We start from the raw sequence: 16792 nt of genomic DNA on the forward strand, positions 1-16792 counted from the left end.
CAAAACAGAGTCCAAACAGGGTGATATTGTGACATACTGATAAGCCTCATCTTTTCATTGTTAATAATAGTTGCAACTTGCACTCTTAAATGTGCATTGAAAATTGCCAGCTGATAAAATATAAGATCCAGTAAATCTGTAAATGTCATGGCTGTTAAAGTCTTGTGTTGCTTATAATAAATTGACATGTTGATAACACACACATAAGCACTGTTTCAGAATGCTCTCAATTGCATGTAGCTTAGATCAGATGCATATTATATGCATTAGTGAGTGTGATGGTGCTTATGGGGTGTCGCTCTGGGATGGATGAGTATGAGGCTGGGTGGGAAAAATACCAACCCCCCAGAACCGTTCCACCCCTAGTCTGTACAGTATGTATGTGCACGCAGAGGAAGAGCAGGATAAAGAAAGCATGCTTTCAGTAGATAATAAAAGGTAATTTAGTAGGAAAATCATGAAATTTTTATCCTATTCTTAAGTTTTATTTGTTTGCTTGGTCAGTGTCTTTGTAGATTTTGGTTCATTTGCTACTGTAGGCTGTAAGCACCTTTGAAATAACAGAAATAAAAATAATTTGAAGTCGTCATATGAAACTGTAATGCAGTTGACAGACCTGGAACTACTTCATGACTGGCGTTTACTGAAAAATAATTGCACACTTTAGAACATTCATCAACCACTCAGAATCAAGCATTCAACAGTCCCATGTTATAAAAATTGCTAATGTGATCTGCATGAAGTGGCTTCCAGAAAGACAATAAATGTAGGGTGGGACTTGATTGGAATGTTGTTGTTTGCTATTAGCAGCAATCTCATGTGACTGACAGGTTGCTGTAAAGGAAGGATTATTGCCCAGCCCTTGTACCGGTGCACATGACATCAGAGAAGAGAGTTGTTGCGAGGGAGAGGGGAGTTTAATGATTTTGATCAAAGATTACAAGGGCACATGAATTTGAAAAAAAAAAAAAAAAAAAAATATGATGAGCACAGATAAATCATTTAACTAGTGACTTTCTAGACTTTCTAGTGACTTGCTAATCAACAGTGAGTGCAAAAGGGGGCAATTCTCCCACCTCCACCTTCATCATCCTGCAGATTTTGCCAATGTACAGAGATTAAATTGCAATCATTTTGCTAGCCCTGAAACAGGAAATTAACTGTAAACTGTAAATTAACTGAAATTAAATTAACTGTTAAAAGGTGCAGTAGGTGATCTGGGAAATGCTAATGTTAGCCTGCTAGCATTGAAAGCACACAATCCCACCCTTGCTTCAAATCGCCGTCCAAAGCCACGCCTCCTCCAAAACACATGAACGCACACTCAGCTGCTCTCGGCAAAGCGTCACAAGAGACAGCGTTAAACTACCTCATGTCTCAAAGCACATAACATTACAATAATAATGAATGTAAACAACTTAGAGAGCTTGTGCCTGACTGCTGCAGATTCATTTAGATGTTAATACTGTTGACATGGATACGCATAATTCCGAGTCTGACTGAACAGTTTAGAATGTCACGGGTTGAAGGATTAGTTCACCTTCAAATGAAATTACCCCAAGCTTTACTCCCCCTCAAGCCATCCTAGGTGTATATGACTTTCTTCTTTCTGATTAACACAATCAGAGATATTTTAATAAATATCCTGACGCATCCAAGCTTTATAATGGCAGTGAGCAGGACCAACGAGTATGAGCTGAAGAAAGTGCTTCCATTCACATCCATTCATCATAAACATGTATTCCACATGGCTCCGGGGGGTTAATAAAGGCCTTCTGAAGCAAAGCGATGCATTTATGTAAAAAAAAAAAAAAATCCATATTTAACAAATTGTGAAGTAAAATATCTAGATTCCGTCAGACCACAAGTTACGAAGAAAGTGTAAACTGGCGCCGGGTCAGTTAATCTTTTCCATAAGCTGAATAGGGAAGGTGTAGGACATAGCGTAAGCTATTTGAACTGTAATTCAAAGTTTTACACTTTCTTCATACATTGAATACGGAAGGCAGTCTGGCAGAAGCTAGATATTTTAATTCATAACTTGTTAAATATGGATTTTTTTTTTTTTTTTTTTTTACAATGCGTCGCTTTGCTTAAGAAGGCCTTTATTGGATGTGGATGGAAGCACTTTCTTCAAGCTCATACTCGTTGATCCCGCTCACTGCCATTATAAAGCTCAGATCCGTCAGGATATTTATTAAAATATCTCTGATTGTGTTCATCAGAAAGAAGAAAGTCATATATACCTAGGATGCCTTGAGGGTGAGTAAAACTTGGGGTAATTTTCATTTGAAAGTGAACTAAACCTTTAATTGCGGTAGTTATGACGTTAACGCTGTGGTAGGAACTGTTAAAGTTGGCTGCTGTTTGTTTATGCTGCTCCATGTCTGAGGTCTGTATAAACTCTGCATAGCATGAAACGTGCTGATGATGTGTGATGTTTGAGTAAACAGGGCAGGTAGAACATTGTATTATTTAATTCTGACCGAATATAATAACTGGATGAACATTTTATGGTCCTACGCCTTCCACAGATGATATATATTTATAAAAATACATTTAGACCGTTTAACATAGTGATTGCTATCAGGATATGAAGAGACTTTCAACCAGTATAACAAAAAATGTTTCTGTAGAGAATCACCTATTGCACCATTAACTGGTGACACCTTTCTATATTTTACTACATTTACATTCCTCTCTGCTTTTAGTCCAAAAGTGTGCTCATTCGGTTAAAAAGTTATGGATTATCGTATATATGTTCACTTCAAACATCTTTAGAGACAAGTATTTTTTTTCGATTTTCACCAAAATATGGTGATGTGAGAGTTTATTGCTCCATAATGCTCACGTGTAATTCATGTTTCATTCATACTCGTAGCCGGAAGGCGGCCTCGCACAGAAAGTCCACAAGAGAGTCCACTTACAGGAGTAAGAATACTTATGACGTTCCAGGAAATTCCTTAGATGGACAAAATGCATCATCAGCTATCTGTAACTAAATAAAATGCTGATAGAGATGTTTTAACTGATTAAACACAAAGGGAATAAACACATGATTGCGGCAGTATATGGTTTATCTGTGTTCTTCAAGCCAATTTTCATAAAGTTAAATTGACACACTAATACTATACTATAATGCGATGCTACTTGACATAGCCTTTATTAGAATACTATACAATAATATAATTTATGCCTCATTAAAGAAGCCACAAGAAGCCATAAGAAGCCACATTACTTCACAGAACAATATGCTGTCAATTTAATACAAATGAATATAATATTGTAATAATTTGCTTTTGGTTTCAGTACAGTGACAATATATATTATTTTGTTTTAGTTACATAATATATATAATATCACAATTTCACACGCTGTAAATGGGTATTTATACATGAATATGTAGTAGCCTTTATATTCTTGGAAAGGGATCCCTCGCAAAGGTGGTTTTCCCCATGATCCAAAGACATGCTGCATAGGTGAAACTGAGACCATAAATTGTCTGTAGGTGTGAGTGAGTGTGTGAATGTATGAGTGTGTGTGTGTTAACCTTGCAATGGACTGGCCATCCATCCAGAGTGTTACCAAGAAGCTGGGATAGGCTCCAGCATCCCCACGACCCTACATAGGACAAGCGGTTTGGAAAATAGATGGATGGATGGTCCCTTGCAAGGAGCTCATTAAAATTGGGGCCCTTAGCATGAAAAAGTTTGAAAAGCACTATACTAGAGGTCATTGACATCACATGCATTACTGTCAGGCAAATTTTGCATGATGTAGATTTAACCTAAAGTCTTGTTTGTGGCAAACATTTGCACTCTGTGTGAATAGGGCCATAACAAGCATGGGGACAGCATAATCTGGGGAACTGAAAAGTGTTGCCATCAAGGATAGAGTTCCTAAAATTAGCATTCATAAAACTATAAGACACTTCAATTTAAATGTTAAAATCCAGAATAATTGAGCTAAGACGCAAGCAAAGGAATATTTCAATAACATCTACTACTAGTTTCCTATTCTAAAAATGAGCTAAAAGAAGCAGCAAAACATTCAATCACTGAATGGTGAGCTGCATATTTTAGGGCATCATTAATCAAACAAATAATTAATGGAGGGGGCAAAAGTTGTGCTAGTCTTCAAAACAGACATCAAGCATTCTGACTTTATACGTTCTTCCATTTCTGTCTCTCTGTCTGGGACCCAGGGCAAAAAGACACTCATTACTCCTAATACCTTATAGCAATCAAGATGAAAAGCAAAAAACAGCGGCACAAGAAGGGTAAACTTTATTAAACTTCATTAAAGTCAAAGTCGGGGATCATGTCTGTAATGGTCACACTCAGTGGAGGGCGAGCAGCGTAAATCATCTCAAAGGCTTTTTTCCAGCTTAATGGCTGGGTAATTTATACTTTGATGTCGTTTGAGTGTAGCTATCACTGTCTAAGGGCTGTTTATTCTGTTTATGAGGCCTAAATAATTCCTGGCTTTTTTTACCCATAAACCCTAAGCAACAATTAACAAGTGCGGACATCCCGAGTAGAGGCAGATGCATAATGAGGAAGAAAGAGCAGATGAAAAAAAAAATCCCTAAGAGCGGGGGGAGAGATTACAAATGGGCACAGTGCAAATGATACCAAAGCAAATCCAGTCATGTTTCGCTACAAAACAAGATATTTTAATCTCAAAGCATCCAACACTCAGCTTTAGTTGCCTCAACAATTGACTGAATTGCTCAATTGATATTAAATGTACTCTCCAGAGAGCTATCCAGACCTATTCCTGACAATGGGTGTGGGTCGGCTGTGCAAGCGTTCCTGTTATTAAACACAGGCATTCATAGGTCGTTCCGTTTCCCTGCTGATTTTAATTTGCTATTAGCAGTCGGCACATGCGTCCCTAGGGCAAAAAGTCTAAATGATTATCTAAATGCACACGAAAATATACAAACATATAGAGGCAGTCTTGCACAAATACAGGTAATGTGTTAATGTAAATGTTCATTTTTTTGTTTATTAATTTATTCCAAAATACACTAAAAATGCAATCAACATATACTATGACTTAAATACAGCTGTTTTGCGATTAGCCTATTTTTTCTTAATTTGTGTATTAAAATTATTTTGGGGCAGGCTAGAATATAAGGACTGCCTGATGGCCCAGGGCCAGCATGAAAGACGCTTGGGACAGTTGATGGAATTGTCACTTCCCCAATCGGGCTAGTGCTGCTTCGTAACAAAAGTTTATCATTTGCATTGTTTTGTAAGTCAGATTCAAGTGCAAGAAGACGCGAAAGAGAACCTAATATACCTGTTGTCATCTGTCACTAATGTTAATCAAACAACAAAAGAGAAAGAGAAAATCACTCACTGATCTTGACTGAATAACTTTTGTAGCTTTAACAAGGATTAATCAATATTTAATTTATACAATGAAGACTATGCAGTAGAGATGCACGGACCCACTCTAATGTCACCTGAATCCGCTGTTAAAATAAATCATCCACCTGCCACCCACCCGAACCTATGATTTTTTCTGATTTAGATATCCACACCCAATCGCCACATTACAGTTATTCTGTAGCATAATCAAGGACCCCTTTAAGCAATTTCTCATGTAGTTTTTCTTTTTTTACCTGTGTGCTTTATATAATGACCACTAGGAGGTGCACTAGGCATACGTTTTCCTTGACTGGCTTACCCAGAAGAGATATGCGTTGTTAAAAACGAAAGTAAAACGTTTGTTGCGTTTTACCGTGAAATAAGAGTTCAGTGTCTTTATTAAAATCAACACATTAATGATTTATCTCATCCACCCGCGACCCACCCATTATTTTTTTATAACTAAAATTACGTGTCATTTTAGTCACACTAAAAGTGAATGAATATTGATTAATATTATTGAAATATATAATATTATTGCGTTATACGTAGCCCTAAGTAATACATACTCGCCATATATGTTTTTAACTAAAAGAGTTTTCCTTTTCTTTATCATGTCACTGACCCATATAACAGAGAGGTCCAAAAAGACATTTGAACTCCATATCCACTGTAAAGTGTGCAGAATAAACCGAAAAAAGCTTGTGACTGTGAAAAGTGCTTGAAGGAAATGAGGGCAGAAAGATAAGGCAGAGGTGACTTACTGCTGCTCTGTAAGTATCCGGCAGCAGTCTCCGCTGGCAATTAAGACAGCCTAAAACTACAGGCCGCAATAAGGTAATTAACCATTAGCAGATCATTGCGATGCTTATGAGCGCAACCTTCACAAGCACAATCATCCTAATACGGTCAGTAAAACGGCAACCTGCCATCTTCTGCCAGGCAGACCCGTTGCCACGGCCCATCCTTAATTGTCGGCCATCAACAGTAATTTAGCTTGCTGTCCCACATAACAGCTTGATAAACAAGACCAGCCTAATTACATCTTGCACGTTTCGACCCATTCAAACAATAACTAAAGCAAGGTTAAGTGCAAACGAATGGAAGTCAGGAAGAGGAAGAAACAGAGAGCGTGCAGGGGACCCGTGCTTCCACAATCACACAGTCGGTAATGTTCGTCTCGGGCAAATGGAGATCAAAGACAGAGCTTCCTTTCCACCCCAACATTGTAGGCTTTTTTCCCTAAAGCTCCCCGAAAGCACGAGTTAGGCCGGCCTAACTTTGCTCAGTGCTCGCTGGAACGGGCATGACAGGGATCACGGCTAACCCCGAAGGACAGGTGCTGCGTGGCTGGAAAGAGAGCAGCTCCCTCGTGCTCCTCACAGGTCACTTCCAAGCAGCGCGTTAGTGCGAGCGCGGCAGCAGAAGGCCCTTAACGGGGAGTGTTGGCTGCTAGCCTGTAATTAGCTTGGACAGCTCAGGCTCAAAGAGAGAGAGGGAGGCAGCCAGGCTACATCATAATGAGCTCAGCTGGGATTAGGAGGACAGGCAGCAGGCAAGGTGGGGGCGTAAAAAGAGTGAGCCCTCCTGTACGAGCGAGCCGGGGGTAGAGATCAAGCAGGGGAGGGCCAGGCCGCACTGGCTGGCAGGGTTAGACCCCTCAGCAAAGGATGGGCCAAATGAGGCCTGGCAAGGAAAGGGCCAAGGCGGCCTAATGAAGCGCGACACCTCCAGCAGACGAGATCAGCAGTAATTAACACACACGCACGTACTGACTGTCACCGAATGTACCCCCCCAAAAAAACTCCAGGGAGCAAACCTCAAGACAGGAATGTCAGTGTGTTTAGCTGCTATAAATGTGTGGAGTTGCACCAAGCATCTGTATTCAGTGTTCGGGTGTTGTTTTCAGAAAGTTTGCATTACGTTTTTTTGGCCAAGGTTGCATAGAACATGTGACAGTCAGAAAATATTTTATTTCTTGGACAATGGATCAAAAGATTTAACATACTAGCTTTAGAAGTACTTACAGTGAGCCAAAATTTCAGCCCTGGTGCCAATCACCATAACTTTGGGTTGTAAATGTGCTTAAAATCTTCGAAATGGACAGCTGTTTCCCCAAGTTATATTTGAAATGACAATATAATTTTTCTTGAAGTCTTGTGTCTGCAGTCAACTATGTGAATTTGCAGTAGAATCCTGCTGAGTGCTAATAATAACTGTGATGGCTCTACAGGACCTGACAAAACGACAGACACTTACTTGTCAGACAGTAGCTTCTTGTTCTCCTCCTTATAGTATACCAATTTGTTCCATAAATCCTCGCTGTCCTGCTGAAGTTCGGTTTTGCGTTTTAACCTGAAACATGGGGGGGGGGGGGGGTCAAAATATTATAAAACTCAAATTTAATTAAACAGTTAAAAAATTAACTAGATGGTTGATGTTAGTCATTGACTTCCATAGCATTTTTTTTTTCCTGAAGTCAAACAATCAGTAATGTTAAAAATGTTTAACATTAATGACACAGACAGCAGAAGGTACTTGCATTAGGCTTTAAGATAGAATGCATGGATCTAATATAATGACACACATCCGATTCCTTTCCCAACAGTTTATTCACTTGAGACATAACTGACTGTCTTTAAGTAAATACTCGCCAAGACATAATTTTTACATATGTGACCCGTGCTGGCAAAATGAGTCGGAATGCACACAGGACAATTTTGAGCTACAGGCAAAAAAAAAAAAAAAAAATTGTAAAATGTCGATTTTGGTCTAATTTGACTTCATTAAGCCCTCGTCTAGCGATCCCAAGGCTCCAAATAGTAATAAAGCATCTAAAATTATCTTTATTTGTATGTTTTCTGTTTTTTGTATGTTTTTCTCTGCTCGCTTCTGGTCAACTGCTCCTTCTCACCACATGTTGTAGGCCTATGATTGTTGCAAAGTGCAGCATTCCAGCTTTGTGAATAATCATAGGGAATTCTTGATGACATGAGTCCGAACCAGTGAATGTGATTTTCAAACCCATGCTGACAAAAACAAAACGATCGCGCTGACAGACTTTCAAAGCGCGCGCATAAGACGCGCCTCTCCGAGAGCGTGCCATCTCCACATACACATAATTACGGTATTGCAAAATAGCTGTCTTGGTGAGTAATTACACAAACATAATCTGTTATGTCTTAAATGAACGTCTGGTTAACGGTTAGGGGGAAAATCTGATGTGTAACATTATATTAGATCTGTGCATTACAGCAGGTCTTAATATAGGTCTGTCTCAATGTTAATCAAACAATAAAAGAAAAGACAGAATCGCTTGCTGCTCTTGACTGCACTACTGTTTATTTGCATCTTTGTTCTTATTTTTAATAACAAAGATAAAATAAAAATAGTAATTATTGTTAAGAAAAGAACTGGAGGAAGAGATGCAACATTGCGAGGTGATTTTGCTTTGGAATCTTCAGAAAACTTTAACTATGTTTTCTCAAAATCAAAGTCATTTTGATTTTCGATTCCAACAAATCATATATCATTTTGAAGGTCTTTTAATGTAGAATGTAAAAATTTGCACATCCTGACTCATTTTGCCAGCACATATCCCATATTTTGTGCATATTTGACCATTTAGGTGTGCGCCTGAAACCCCAAGTAGACCTATACTTTGCTAGTCCTTGTTCCGCTCCGTCTCACAGCACGCACACAGAAAGCATGTGGGGATCAGTCTCTTTTGCAGTTTAATGCACTTATAATAATGCTTTTTAAAATAAAGCATGTCCCGCAGTAGACTGCATTTATGACAGTCACGATACATGATTTGAATGATTTGGATGTTAAAAGTTTAGGCTTTTAAGGAGCGGCGAAAGCACACTGCTTTAAAGGAAAGGAACGGCACAATTATCATTTTAACTTGATTACCATGTTTTCATAATTGTTGGAAGCCAAATTCGAAACTATTTTTCAAATGCATCACCACGCATGAAAGACACATGATAGAGACACATGATCTAATTTGGCCAGTCAGCACAGCCATCTAGTTAGGCAGTCATCGCTTGAAAAGTAGATTGTGGACGTCTTCATGATCGATCATGATATAAAATCGTCAGATCGCCCACCGCTAAATAGAACTGAAAATGTTTTTTCAGTAAGATTTTTGCTGTTAACACTGACAAACAAACAAACAATAAACATAATTAATTAATTCTCACATGTGAGGGGAAAAAATTAAATCAGATTTGGATCATGTTCAGCAACAGTGTGAAAGTAGCTTTTGTGTCCAGACAAATCGTTAATTCAAAATGAAAACTATCAAGTTCCATTCTTTCGATTGATACTGTAATAAAAAAAAGGAACAACAAAAGGTCTCTCTCTCAGTTTGCACACTACCTTTAAGTCAATATTACACAAGCAGAACAGCTCTACAACACAAATACTATTTAAACCCTATTCCACAGACACTTTCCTCTCATCACGTCCTTGAACCTACTGTATGGCAGAGTGCCTTTGGGTTCTGTGGGAGCAGCCCTACATCATGTGAAAACATTCACCCTGAGAAGCCACTCCTCAGCTAACAGCTTAACAAGCAGCAGCCCGGAGATCTTCCGTCTTAATCCATTGTGAAATTCAGTATTAAAGCTGTGAATGGCCTCCTGAAGGACATACTCATGAAATAGACCTTAGAGAAAGACATCTCCATTCCCCTCAAGCCTCCTTCACCTCCATCTTGCTTCATTATACAGCGACTGAGTAAATTGCTAGAACTTTTCTGAAAAGGCAGCGGCTAATTTCTTTGATTCAGCGAATCTGTTTATGAGTACAACTTTGATCAGCGTGTGGATGTTTTAATAAGTTTTAATTTTATTTACGCATCCCAACGCACCCGGTCTGATTTAGAAACTTGAAAATCCCTTCTGGAGAGAGGGTGTTTTTATGTTTTGCTAATAGTGGTAGCGCTAATCGTGAGTGACGTTGTGGGTTACACAGGGCTGCTGCATTCTAATGAGATGTTAGTCTACAGCCAAGCGCCGAGACTCCTACTGGGGCCCGCTCTCGCTTGTACTAATACATGTGTAATAACGCTAACTCCTACAATATATTTGGATTGATGCACGCCTGACCATCAGAAATGGTTCTACGGCCAGAAGATGCAGCTTAGGCTAGCGGCTTGCTAAACGATTTTCCACTGCTTTTCAGGCATTAGGCTAATTTGCATAACTGTTCAAAACAAGTTCGTTCAGCAGGTACTCTGCTAACTCAACTCCCTGAAGAGTTAATGGCACAACCAGCTCTGTACGGAATATGAACATTCCCATAACAAGACTGGAAAGCTTAATAAAACAAGAGCTCATTGGAAAAGTAAGAGTTTTTTTTTCCCGCTGATGAAAACTAAGAGGAAGGAGATTATCAGAGACTCTTTCTCTTTTGTGCCTCTGTTACAATCTAACACACACACAGTTGAGGTGGGTAAATTCACACTCCTTTCACACGGGATCACGTTGCACTGCTGTTTTCTTTAATTAACCCAAAGAGAGCACAGCTGACAAGGTCAACACTTGTATCCCATGTGGATACTCAACATACGCTTCCATTATATATGTTTAAAAAGCTTGTGAAAAAAAGGGGAAAATGTTAAGGGGGTTGGGGAAATTGTCATGACATTTTGCTGCTTCTAGGGGTTTAGGTTAAAACCAAAGACTCAAAGGAGGGAATCAAAACCTTTTCTTTCTATCTTAACCCCAGCTTTTTTGTTCCTCTCTATTCTGCCGATATATACAGTCACCTTGGCCTTTTCAGGATGAAGTACTTCTGCACCCCTCTCCCTTTGAGCCAAAGTCTGTGCTGCATTTCACAGAGATTAGAGCAAGAGTGGGAGACAATTTTAATAGTAAGTAAAAAAAAAAAAAGTTGTTTCTTTTTTTGTGTTTGTACAAACCGAGACAACCAACTCTGAGAATTGCTATCCTCCCAGTTTATCCTAAAAACGCAATTCGTTTTTGTGTGTCAAGTTTTTAAACTTTTCACACAGTTTTAGCAACTTTCAGCTTGGCACAGCAATACATTTCATATACAAAACACACTAAAACTACCAAAACACCTCATATATCTCTCAAATCAAGTAATCTCTTTTATAACTCTAGCAAAGGTTGTCACCCAACAAACACACTTTGTCACTCATAATCAATGACCTAAAGGCTCTGATATACTCAAGGCGAAGTTCAGCAGAGTTCTGTCATGACAACTCTGAGTGTTTGGCATGGTAATGGGTATGACAATGTTGATATGTTTGGTCTTGGCGGAATAGATCTGCTACGCTGCTGCTGCTTTTATCACTGCTGCTGCTTCAGAGCAGTGCGGGACTTCCTACTGCCAATACATACAGTACACGACACACTGCTGTACAATATAGCGTACAAGAATTACCCGTAGCAGATCTATACAGGTGGAGCTGGGGAAGGTGGAGGGTTTCTGAAGCACGCTGCACTGCTAGGCAAATGCTACTCATGTATTTGAAGATTGAGTGCATAAGCTCACTGGCTACTAATACAGCAGGAACCAATCATCTGTCCTATAATAATGATGTGATTACAAGCAGGTGAGTTAAAGGACCTATTAGCCTGCCCATTAGAGTTTCATGCCAGAACTTTGTATGTATACTGTTAGCGAGCATCCCACTGGCCCCCACGATGTTGGAAGCGGCATTTAGATGAATATGTAAATATGTGCAGCACGCTTTCCTCTCAATAACAAAATAGACACGCGGTGAGAAAACTGCAGTTAAGAAAGCATCTGGATCATAGCAACGTGGATATGCTTGCATGTGCTCTGCAAACAGCTTTACAGTATTAAACATGAAAAAACAGTGTCAGTGTCACTTTCAATTACAAGTAAAACTTCAATTTCTACAGCAGCTCTCCAGTGTGTTCATGTTTTTACTTGTGTCTGACCTCGACGGATTGAACAAAGGAAAAGAACTGGAGAAGATTACCACGTCAAACAAGGCAGAGCCCCAGAATACACATAACTATTATGTAATCACTATGAACCAATGGTAGCTGGAAGGTGTTAACCAGCTGGAGTACAGCTCCTGAAAGTTTACTTTGGAAAGCTGTTTTAAATTCCCAATACGAACTCTAAACAAACTTTGTTTTGGCCTAATTTTGCTTAAAATGATGCCACACCAGCTCTTTCTTCTGTTTCGAAGTATATCAGGCCTTAAAAACACTAACAACAGGTAGAATTATACTGTGTTTTCGTTTGTAAAATTTCATTACAAAACAAGAATGACATCTCTCTGTTAAGAATTCACTGCAGTATATGTTACATGGTCCATGTTCACATTACGGTACAAAATAATACGTAATTTGTCCCCTTTTGTATAGATAAATGAAGCAAATTGCTGTCTTATTCAGTTTTGTATTATGTTAGGTTCTGAACTTAAGTTAAACAGTTTTGAAAAAAAGTATGTAACCATGCAAATTAGCCTGTAGGTACATACAGAATTTTGGTGGTTGAAAAAAACATTGAATGTACTTTGTGCTAAAGCAATGAAATATGATCCAACAGTTTAGTGCACAAAGACTGCTGTTGTACTCTCTGAAAAAGAACTAACCCTAAACCAAGCCCTAACCATAACTGTAACTCTTAAGTAAATGTAGTTAATTAATATTACTCAGTACTTATTTGAGTAAGCGCAATGTAACTATGTCACCTAAAAGTAAAGTGTAACCCAAGTTTTAAATAGTAAATACTTACAAGTCATGAGTATCTTCAGCTTTCTTCAGCTGCTCTGTCACTGTTCTGTAGTTGGTTTGAATGAAGCGTAAACGGTCATGATGTTTGGCATAGGCTCTTCGCAGATCCTCATTCTCCTTAGTCTGTAGATTATAGATAAGCAGTCAAACATACAAGCACATGTAAAATTTCTATTGTATGCATAGATGAATTCAAAAACTCGAATGTGCACGTAATAATGACACACATATAAATTAAAAAATCAGAATAGTTTCCAGTATAGTGGATCATTGATACATAAGAAATAGACTTTTAAAGGGGACCTATTATGTAAAATTCACTTTTGCATGGTGTTTGGACATAAATGTGTGCTGGCAGTGTGTGAACACAACCACCCTATAATGATAAAAATCCAACCTCTCCTTTTATTATAATCCCCATAAATCATAAGCAGTGTCTCAGAACAAGCCGTTTCCAGATCCCTGGCAGTGTGACGTCACATTAGCCACAGGCCCCACCCACGAATGTTGACAGATACTGCCGTAATAACACAGAACCGCCCTGAGTGAGTTCACAGCAAGTTTACGCAGTCCGCCATTACTGCACTGATGAGAACGTCTCCCAAGCGTTTTAGGTGTTCTGTAGCTGGATGGATTAATCCACATAGCTCTCTACATTTACTCCCTAAATCTGAGCCGCTGAAGATGAGAGAAGAGATGAGAAAATGCTCCCTCAACTCTACCGAAATCTGTTTATGTCTGCGCGAATCATTTCACACCGGACTGCTTTGTGAACGAATGTCAATACAAAGGGACAATACAAAACAGAGTTTGTGCTAAAAAGTTGTTACTTAAGTATAGATCAGTAAACTGTTCATGATCCAGCTTACAGTTTCCAGAGTGATACTGGATACGGCAGTAATGAATGTGAAAGCACTTTATTACAGTTCATCGGAGTTGTTTTACGGATATAAAGCTAACCAGTTTATTAAGCACCACCTGAAAAGACATAAGGTCTTTATATATTTCTTTACTGTTAGTTGTAACGAGTGTTTCTGTGTACTTCACTGTGTATGCTGATGATAATGTAAGGGAGAGAGAGAGAGTTTATGGATATTTTAATGCACACTTGGACTGTGTTTTATTAAGCTCTTACAGTGATTTTCTAGAGTGAAAACAGACGCTTCATATTTTGTGTGAAGTACAATAAATGATATAAAACTCATCGGTTAACTGGCTTGTACTAATATAGTGGATAAAAACAAGACGACAATATAAGTTATAATCGTAATTAAACTAAACTATACCTGATCTATCTCCATGCAGCATATATTCGCAGTTTCTTTCATTATTATAGTGCGTCCTGACTGAATCCTGTCACCGGAGAATCAGCTCTTGAAGCTCCGCCCTCTTAGGCTGAGTGCAGCAGCTCATTTGCATTTAAAGGGCACACACTGAAACGGCGCATTTTTGCTCATCCCCAAAAAGTGGCAATTTTAACATGCTATAAAAAATTATGTGTGGGGTATTTTGAGCTAAAACATCACATACACACTCTGGGGACATCAAAGACTTATTTTACATCTTGTAAAAGGGGGCATAATAGGTCCCCTTTAAAGACTTTTTAATTAATACTGTATGTCCATAAATAACCTTTTTTTTTTTTTTTTTTTTTTTTTTAAGAGAACCTATTATGACCCTTTTCACAAGATATAAGTCTTAGGTGTCCCCAGAATGTGTCTGTGAAGTTTCAGCTCAAAATACCCCACAGATCATTTATTATAGCATGCCCAAAATGCCCATGTTTGAGTGTAACTAAAAACACATTGTTTTCGTGTGTAGACGTGCCGATATACAGTAATACGATATATCACTGGTTTCCTAGAAAGTATCAATTAAAGTATCAATCCATATTGATTACAAAGTATTGCTACTAACCAACAAGGCCCTAAATGGTTTAGCTTCTGTGTATTTGACCCATCTTCTATCACCCTTCATTCCATCACAAAGGTCACAAAACTCTGGAATTTTGGTAGTACCTATGTCCACTAAAGGAGGGAAAGTGTCTTCACATGTTAACACATTCACATGATGTTAGCTAACTACATGATTTGTATTATCTTTCAACTGTACATTTCTAACATAATTAGAGATGAAATAATGATCAGAGTCAAAATATTTTATTAGCTCTTTAAACGCAAAGCTTCCGCGGTGAGAGCAGTTGCTAGCAAGCGGCAGGTTTAAACTAGATGGAAATTTAAGAGATATGATCCAGTCATACCACATATTACACAACATTTCGCCACATAAATAATTATGGGGATAAGAGATATTGATCTGAGATGAAACTGATTTAAAATCGTTACTGTTTGTTATCTTCTATTCCATTACAGTGAACAAAACAATAGTCGCAAATTGGCAGCAGCTGCATTTGTATGAAACGAGAGAGAGAGAGAGTCTGCGATACCGGATGACATAATTAAATAACTGTACACAAAATATTTATTAGACTACGTTTTAGTATTTTATTAGCTCACCAAACGCAAAACTTCCACAAGGAAAAACAAAACAAAAAATAAAATAAAATAAAAACTGTATTTTCACACAGAGGTTGTGTAAGCACATTAATTCTGTAACCACAATCACAAGCAACATTGTCGAGAACAATGTTTGGATTTATTACAGTTCATCACCTAGAAGCTTTGATCGCAGATTAAGTTGCAATAAGCAGCGCAAGTGGCTCTTGAAAGAAACACAGACTGGATCTATACACATTCATTTAAGCAGAATATCTGGAGATCACTAAACTCCAGCTAACACGTTTGTCAGTGTTTTCAGATCATCCGTGCTTCTTTCGAAGTGTAGAGAGAGCGCGTGCACATGGTTGCCAGATTGCAAAGATTAAGTAAAACACCGGGCAGAAAAGCTTTGATTGGGGGATTTAAACTCTTGACATCTGGCAACTGCAAGTATGAAAGCTCATAGAGACTTGTTAATATTGTAATATTGACTGTAATATTGACAAAAATGAAGATATTTTGATAAAGTTTTTATTTTTTAACTAAATTTTAGTCTCGTTTAATGACGATCAACGAACATTTTTCATCAGTTTTTGTTAACAAAATTAACAAATTCATGTTGTATTGCAAAACACTTTTGCTGCTATTGAGGTGGGATACAGATTAGGATAGAGACAGGTTTAAGGGTGGGTTAAGGTGTAAGGGAAGGGTCAACGGTGTAATTATAGATGCAACTACACAAATTACACCTGTAATTACATGCAATTTTTTTTATATATAAGTACAATGTAAAAACAGGCAACGCAAACATGTATCAAATGATTAAAAGTTATTACATAAAAGTTAAATACCCAAATATGAAATGGGATCATGTACTGAATGTAATAAATGTTTTTGTCTTTCCTTCCTGCCCAGAGAGAAGCCACGAGTTTATGTTGAATTGCCAAATAGAGTTTATCAACAGAAAAATATTCTGTGATAACCTGGCTTCTCTTGAGACGCCCCTGCTTCGCAGCATAGTTGATGATATGCTAAAGCCCGCCCCACACGTTGACAGGATTGGTTACAACATATTTATGACAGAGAACAAGGGCAATTTCAAACTGTATTTTTCTTCTTTTTGTTCAGACTGTCACTGCAGTTCTAAGGAGAAAACAATCAGCAATAA

At 38.2% G+C, this 16792-nt stretch overlaps 1 protein-coding gene across 5 annotated transcripts in view; it reads right to left on the minus strand.

The window, feature by feature from the left end:
- The window catches only part of cntln (centlein, centrosomal protein), a 129087-nt gene that overhangs the window by 52680 nt on the left and 59615 nt on the right, over window positions 1-16792 (minus strand). For 4 of the 5 annotated variants that reach the window (XM_051898363.1, XM_051898362.1, XM_051898360.1 and 1 more), the window contains exons 11-12: window positions 13128-13249; window positions 7638-7733 (exon numbers count right to left, since the gene is read on the minus strand). In XM_051898363.1, the coding sequence (XP_051754323.1) occupies window positions 7638-7733; window positions 13128-13249 (218 nt within the window). The remainder of the gene's footprint in view (window positions 1-7637; window positions 7734-13127; window positions 13250-16792) is intronic. The other variant, XM_051898364.1, reaches the window with a different exon arrangement.

Source organism: Ctenopharyngodon idella, chromosome 1 (genome assembly GCF_019924925.1).
Source record: "Ctenopharyngodon idella isolate HZGC_01 chromosome 1, HZGC01, whole genome shotgun sequence".
Lineage (NCBI taxonomy): Eukaryota > Metazoa > Chordata > Actinopteri > Cypriniformes > Xenocyprididae > Ctenopharyngodon > Ctenopharyngodon idella.